Here is a 7,640-nt window from a genome sequence, read left to right on the forward strand (position 1 = left end):
TCTGACTCTGTACACCATACACTCTGCTGGCTCAGTGTCCGCAAGTGGGTGATGTAGTATTTTGTAGTGTGTGATGTGCATAAATCTCCCACAAGCACAAATGTGTAACACATTATGGGAGCTCAGGTAAGGTATATTTTCTGGTTCTGCCAGCATAGTGCTGACAGCAAAATTGTGAGTGCAGCTTTGGGTGTGAGTAGAGTAAAGCCAGCTAATACATTTGCTGAATGCTCATTCGGCCAAAAGCTCTCACGTACAACTTCACTGTATACATTTATGCTCCGACAAAGGAAGAAAGCTGATGCCAGACTCCTTAGGTGCTGCTTTATCATCCCCAACATCAGTAGTCGGGAGGGTCAAAAGGACCCCATACACATTAGGCATTCAGCTATCATATATGTAATATGTATGAGCTGCTTAGGTGTACTTTATTTATCTGACCTGGAGTTATGTAACAAAGTTACTTGTAAAAATCGTCTTATAATAAGATGCTCCAACCTGGATGATATGCTCAACATGGCAGAATAAATTCTACTCTGCTGTTATCTTCTTCCTCCAGCCTCTAGATCATGAAACAAATGCCATTCATAACCTGACGGTGTTTGCGGAGAATGAAGTTCCACTTCTTCCTTCAGTCCCCCGTACATCTCGGTCTCAAGCTCGGATCAAGGTCATTGTAAAGAATGTAAACGAACCTCCAGTCTTTTCAGAGAACCCCATGATGGTGAGAGTGAAGGAGAGGATTGACCCAGGAAGTGTCATTGCGGACTTCACTGCAAAGGACCCAGATATCAGTCTGTCTCAGGAAATCAGGTGAGACATCGGTAGTGTATCAAGGCTTAACATTTGTAACTTGGCCTCTAAACCATGGCGTATTTCCAGACTCTAGCCGCAGTAGGATATTGATGTTCAGAACAGATATGTATGTTCAGCCTTGAGTGCTTAGCACTACTAACATGTATTGTGTTATACTTGTTTCATACTAAGGCTAGCTGTCCATTTTTCTGGTTTGTCAGAGGACTAGAGGAATAGACAAATGGACCCATAAAAAGCTGGGGCAACACGGTGACTTAGTGGTTAGCACTGCAGCCTTGCAGCGCTGAAATCCTGGGTCTGAATCCCGCCAGGAACAACATCTGCAAGGAGTTTGTATATTCTCCTTGTGTTTACGTGGATTTCTTCCCATTCTATAAAGACATACTGATAGGAAAAAAAAAAAGTACATTGTGATCCCTATATAGAGCTCACAATCTACATAAAAAAATAAAATAGAATAAAATGGAGCCTGAGGAGTCCCATTGACTATAATGTGATCTGTTAGGGAGCGTTCACACTACTGTCGGTGTCCGACAGGTAGTGTCCGTTCAAAATCTGTCACGGACATTAGGAGCAGACACTAGCCATTTATTTCAATGGGCATCGGGTGCGTTCTTTTGCACTCCGTGCCCGTCCTTCCCTGTCCGCAAGTGAAGATGTCTGACTTCTCAAGCGGACAGAGGAACCCAGGGTTTTTCTGTCCGCTTGAGAAGTCGGACATCTTCACTTGCGGACAGGGAAGGACGGGCACGGAGTGCAAAAGAACGCACCCGATGCCCATTGAAATAAATGACAGGTGTCACGGACACAGCTAGTGTCCGCTCCTAGTGTCCGTGACAGATTTTGAGCGGACACTAGGAGCGGACACTACCCGTCGGTCACCGACGGTAGTGTGAACGCCCCCTTATTTTTTTTTCTCTTCTTTTTAACTGAAGTTGCCAGATGGAGAAATTAGGACATGCAGCATTTTATTTATTTGGCGATTTTATACGGACATTGTTATGGAGTCTATAAATGGAAACTCCAATGCAAACGTGAATCGAGACTTATATCAACTTTAACACCTTGACTCATATATCTAATTGGTTAAAAATGTTTCTGCAAATTTGGATGACAACCAGTATTCAGCATCGTACAGCATCTAACACCGACACCTAAATATTACTTCTACACCGTTACTGCCAAGTGTCTATTTTTATTAAGATATATATTTTTTTTATATAACAATCAGGTAAACTAAGAATGCCTTTATTTTTCCAGATATTCTTTGGTTTCTGATCCTGCAAACTGGCTGCTTGTAGATGCTCAGTCTGGACAAATAGGGACCAGATACAGCATGGAAAGAAAGTCCCCATTTCTAGAAAGAGGGTGGTACACAGCGCTGATCACTGCCTCCGACAATGGTGAGAGCACAGGTGGACATGCACCTCACAGCATTGCTGTGTAATGTTAGACCTCCACTGCCACACAAAAACATTCCCTACTGAGACATGCTGGGATCTGTAGATTCATATGAGCTAGGCTATAAGTAGAGCTTATGTATACATCCATGTTCTTCCTGTATTTCAGCTGTGCCCCCTCTGAGCTCCACAGGGACACTATCCGTGGAGGTTATAGAACTTAATGACCACGCTCCAGTGCTGTGGCAGCATACACAGGAGCTCTGCAGCAGTCCACATCATGGGCACGGGATACTGCTGAGCGCCACAGATGAGGACATGCCACCTCAGTCTCACCCATTCCACTTCCAGCTGGACCAAGCCTTCATAGCCCTGACCCTTAACTGGAGTATCAGTGAGGTTAATGGTAAGTAAAAAAGAGACCCCGATATCAGACAAGTTACATGTGAATGGCTGAGGAAAGAGAACAATACTTGCTCTATTCACATCTGCCTTAATGGAGCCTCCATTACAGGTTTCCACCAAAAAAATGGCAGACATCATGCACCACTTACAATATACCGTAGTAAATGAGGTCTTTTGGGCATCCTTAGTATCAGTTGTGTAATGGATCCAATACTGCCTTAATTTTTCAATGTTCTAGCCCAAGGGTAGGCAGCCATCGGCACTCCAGCTGTTGTAAAACTACAACTCCCAGCATGCATACTTGGTCTGCTGTTGTTGACACTCCCACAGAAGTTAATAGAGGATGTTGGGAGTTGTAGTTTCACAGCAGAGTGCCGAAGGTTGCTGACCCTTCAACTAGCCTTATGACAAAACACAACAGAAATTAACAGCGCAGATGTGAAAAGAGCCTATGTCACACACAAAACATTTATATGTGGGGTGATACATCAATAACTTAAGGCAGAGCAATAAAATGGATATTTTGTTGTGTGTTCTCAAAGGAATAGATAAGTGCATTGCAAAAGTATCCACAGCCCTACATTGTAGAAGACACATTTACAAGGTAAACATCACAATAAAAATCAGTGGCCTAATAGGGCAAACTTAGACAGACAGTCCAAAAGTACAGCAGATTTACCATGGTGGCTGATGCTGGATGGTAAATTTGGCTTATCTTTAGACTGTCTGGTCTATGTTTATACCACCTTTTAGTTTGCTTACTTTAAACCAGAATTTTACTATTTTGGTGCATTTACGCCCTACACCTTTCCTGAGAATTCAAACCCATATCTTTAGGATGTAGAAATATTTAAGCCCAAACACAGTGTGCCAAGATTATACCATGTTTCTGCCAGCGCCTGGTTATAACCACAATAGAAAATCTGGGCCCAATGTCAGTAGTATGAATATGTTTGCATATTGTGACAATAGATCAGGAGCTGCACCCCTTGCTTAATGTTTAGGTAATAGACACCATTCCTTCTTTCAGTGGAAATATGAGATTATCTTGGAGTTTACTAAGTGAATATTTGTATAGTGATTTATCACAGAGTTGGCAGTCATTTTGCCACTTCAAAGGTCAGTGCTCTAGAACAGAGTGTTGTGCAAAATACTTCTACTTCACCAAGCAAATCTTGTCTCCCACTCCCCAGGTACCCATGCAATGCTGGAACTGCTCAGTGAGGTGGATGAAGGAGTTTACACTCTGCCATTGCTGGTATCAGACTCTGGTGACCCACCCTTGGCACAGCTGCACATGCTGAATGTGTCTGTATGTCGCTGTGATGTGGCTGGCATCTGTAGTGGCAGTGCAGCTGCACTCTTCAGCTCTGGAGCGGGTATCAGCCTCAGTGCACTCATCATTATCCTAAGCAGTGTGGCCTTATTACTAGGTGAGTCTGAATAAACATGCCTTGTACACGGAGGTCAACCTGCACTTTGTTCCTCTATAGTAATGATGCAAATACTTTCTGTCCCTTACACATTTCACTGCATGATGGTCAGCTTGTGAACAAGCAGTGGGGCCATGCTGCTTTGTGTTTGGCCATTTTCATTCCCTTACTTGGGTAGTGAAAGGGTAGAGGCAAAGACACCACATTGCAAAATGCAGCTTTATTTTTTTTTTTTAAATTATATATTAAAAAGAAAAAAAAAAGCTGCATTTTCTCTTGAGTTTTTGCTGTATTTTTCTGCCTGTATTAAAATATAGTGAAAACCCTCGAGATTCCACAGCTATCATGCTGCTTTTTACAAAGACCTGCACACGTTTTTGAAAACACAGCTCCCCTCACCCCCCAAAAAATGTGTGGATGAGCAAAAAAGCGCAGTGTACCCACATTGTAAATTATTTGGATAAGAACAGACAAGTGAACCAAGTGCAAGATTATTAATATGATTTAATAATTTAGAGTAGAACATCCTGGCAAATGTCTTTTACATCTACATACGCAGTAGAATATTTTCTTTCTTTCTGCTTGCTACGGAGGAGGCCCTTTGAGTGTAAAATATTGACACAAAATAATCCCCGTCAGACCAGCAGCAGTAAGTTAGAAATGGCAATATCATGTAGAAAGGGTGTCCGCTACCCCATACTTGTGACTAACCAATAATACACAAATATAATGCTGAAGGTATCTGAAATAAAAAGCGTTCACAGCTCAGAACAGACTGAAGCAGTTACCCACCATTCCTAATCCCCCTACCCCATTAGGAAACCCTTTTAATCATGACAGAATAGATCAGCAGCTACCAGGCATCTGTGATACTGCTCACCTAAAGAGAAGCAAAGCTTCAGACATGTCTACACCCATTGGGGTGGTGGTGGGGGGTGTCATCAATAATATTGGAGGAACTGTGACCAAGTTTTTTTTTTTTTTTTTTTTAATAATCTTCTTAACTTAAGCCAATAGAGAGAAAGTAAAATAGCACATTCTCTAAGGCGACATCAAAACACTGTATAAATGGAAAACCATTTGTGTATCCAAAAGGGCTCAGATACACAGCTACAGGGGAGACGTTCCTTTATCAAGAATGAGAACACATCTTATGCGTCCAGCGCTCTCTTAGGTCTTCAGATATTGCCTTATAAACACAACTTCCAAAAACTGATTCCAAGTTCAAAATAAGGCCCTGTTCACATCAGCATTCGGGGAGTCTGCTTGGGGACCCCTGAACGGAAACCTATACGCATTAAAAAGCGGTTACCTGGTAAACCCGCGGACTCCATAGACTGTAATGGGGTCTGAGTGGTTTCTGTAAGAAACATGTGGAGAGAAAAGTCCTACAAGCAGCACTTTTCTCTCTGCATGTTTCGTGCGGACACCGAGCGGAAACCACACAGACCCCATTATAGTCTATGGAGTCCGCGGGTTTCCTGAAGGTAATCGCCTTTTCATGCGTATAGGTTTCCATTCAGGGGGTCTCCAAGCGAACTCCCCGAATGGAAACTTGAACACTGATGTGAACTGGGCCTAAAAATGCTTAGGATAAATTCACACAGAAGTTTCAACTGAAGATCTGTCCCATTCACCTTAAACCCATAAGGAAGCAGGATAGTTTGGTTATTATGTTTCACTGACTTATTTGATATTTTCCCATCTCCGATTTTCAAAGTTTTTAACTTTATCTTTCTGTTGACATAGCCATATGAAAGTTTATTCTTTGTGCATTAAGACTTGTACTTTTGGTTTGACAACACAGGGTGAGAGGATACCATTCAATCATAAGTACATACTAGGGGTTCCTCAATTGACAAAGAAAATTAACTTTTATTAGACCTCTAAAATATGATCCCGACAGGACAAAGCATCAACCCCCCACAATTAAAATACCAAAGTCCCCTATCTTTGTATTTTCCTAACGGTGGGACTAATACAGATAACTGGTAGGGCTATAATAGATGGCCAAGTGGATGACGTAGGTACAAACAATTTGACAAACCAATGAATGTAGGAATTTTCTGGTTGCCTACCCTATACCGTCCCAGTTGAGCTACATACAGATGAGATGCGGTTAAAACCACAGTTCTCAGAGCCTCCCTACCAGCAAGGCTCAGGGAACTGCGGGTTTTTGTCTTAGTGCTTCTGATGAGCTCGAGAATATTAGGAGCGAAACACCTTTAGGCGTTCTTTGTACTTGTAACTTGTGGGGAGTTTGCTAATATCAGAGGGGCAGGAGCAATATGTGTACGTGAGCAGTCTTCTTTGGAGGCAGACGTGAGGTTGGAGATTACCAGTGTGTTGGACGATTAGACCAAGCACTAGTGAGCTGCTCCCTATATCACTTTATTGATCCCTTCATCCAGGATATTTGCTTACCCCCTTTGTTGTAGACAACATCAGTATCGTTCATTGTATACGGATAGGGTGGTGCTGGGACAGTATGGGGTAGGCAACCAGAGTACTCCTACATTCATTGGTTTGTCGAATTGTTTGTACCTACGTACCTCCATTTGGCCATCTGTTATACCCCTACCAGTTATCTATATTAGTCCCACTGTTTGGAAAAATACGATAGGGGACTTTGGTATATTAAATGTGGGGGGTTGACATTTTGTTCTGTAGGGATCATATTTAAGAGGTCTAATAAAAGTAAATGTTTATCCTTATTTTCTTTGTCAATTGAGGAACCCCTAGTATGCACTTATTGTACTTTTGGTTTGCACCATTTTGGGGTGCTGGTCTCCGGTTTCAGATGCCTACTGATCTTGATGACCTAGTCTGAACATAGGTCAGCAATAAAAAAAATAAAATAACCAAAACCCCTTTAAAGGAGTATCCTGGTTTCGGCAAATAAAATCTTTGTGTATTGAAACGTCACACAATTTTTACTTTATACAGAAAAAAAAATTCCTAAAACTGAAATAATCCCTTTAAAGGCATCCAACAACACAGCATGTAATAAAACAGGGGGAGCTAAGCATTGATGTATAGCTTAGTAGGAAAACCTTGAGTATTTCTGCTCAGCTCGTCCTGCACTGTATCCTAGTCTGCAACACAAAGTGACAAGGACCTGGGTATGGCTTTATTGTCCTTTCAAAGGACAATATCAGGTGTAATAGACTTTTTATAGGAATGATTTCTCCTGCATTGGAGCTCAAAGATTATAAACCATGGAAGGAGTTGTAATGTCACAGTGACACCAGGTGGTTATGGCCGAATGGCCTTCAAACCAAGGGACAGGAAACAACTCCTGCAACCTACACAGTAAGACTTAGATGTAAGACAAAGCTCCCACATGTACTTAGGATCTGTGAAAACAAAATGAGAGCGTTACACAGATATATAGGTTATTTACATGCTGTTATTTGTTGCAGTTCTCTCAATGTTGCTTCTCCTGTTTCGCTGCACAACCAGTAACAAGGCACAGAAAGGCTTACTGTCTGACTCCGAGGATGATGTGCGAGACAATATATTCAACTACAATGAGCAAGGAGGAGGAGAAGAGGACCAGGTACCAGACTGCATTTTAGAAATGACA

The 7,640-nt window shown here is 42.0% G+C and overlaps 1 protein-coding gene across 1 annotated transcript in view; it reads left to right on the forward strand.

Annotated features, from left to right (window-relative positions):
• CDH15 (cadherin 15) overlaps positions 1-7,640 on the forward strand; it is a 29,952-nt gene that overhangs the window by 21,516 nt on the left and 796 nt on the right. Inside the window, exons 8-12 of the mRNA XM_075281943.1 lie at positions 560-813; positions 2,077-2,219; positions 2,386-2,622; positions 3,815-4,054; positions 7,477-7,613. Coding sequence (XP_075138044.1) covers positions 560-813; positions 2,077-2,219; positions 2,386-2,622; positions 3,815-4,054; positions 7,477-7,613 — 1,011 coding nt within the window. The remainder of the gene's footprint in view (positions 1-559; positions 814-2,076; positions 2,220-2,385; positions 2,623-3,814; positions 4,055-7,476; positions 7,614-7,640) is intronic.

The sequence above is a fragment of the Leptodactylus fuscus genome, chromosome 7, assembly GCF_031893055.1.
Source record: "Leptodactylus fuscus isolate aLepFus1 chromosome 7, aLepFus1.hap2, whole genome shotgun sequence".
NCBI lineage: Eukaryota > Metazoa > Chordata > Amphibia > Anura > Leptodactylidae > Leptodactylus > Leptodactylus fuscus.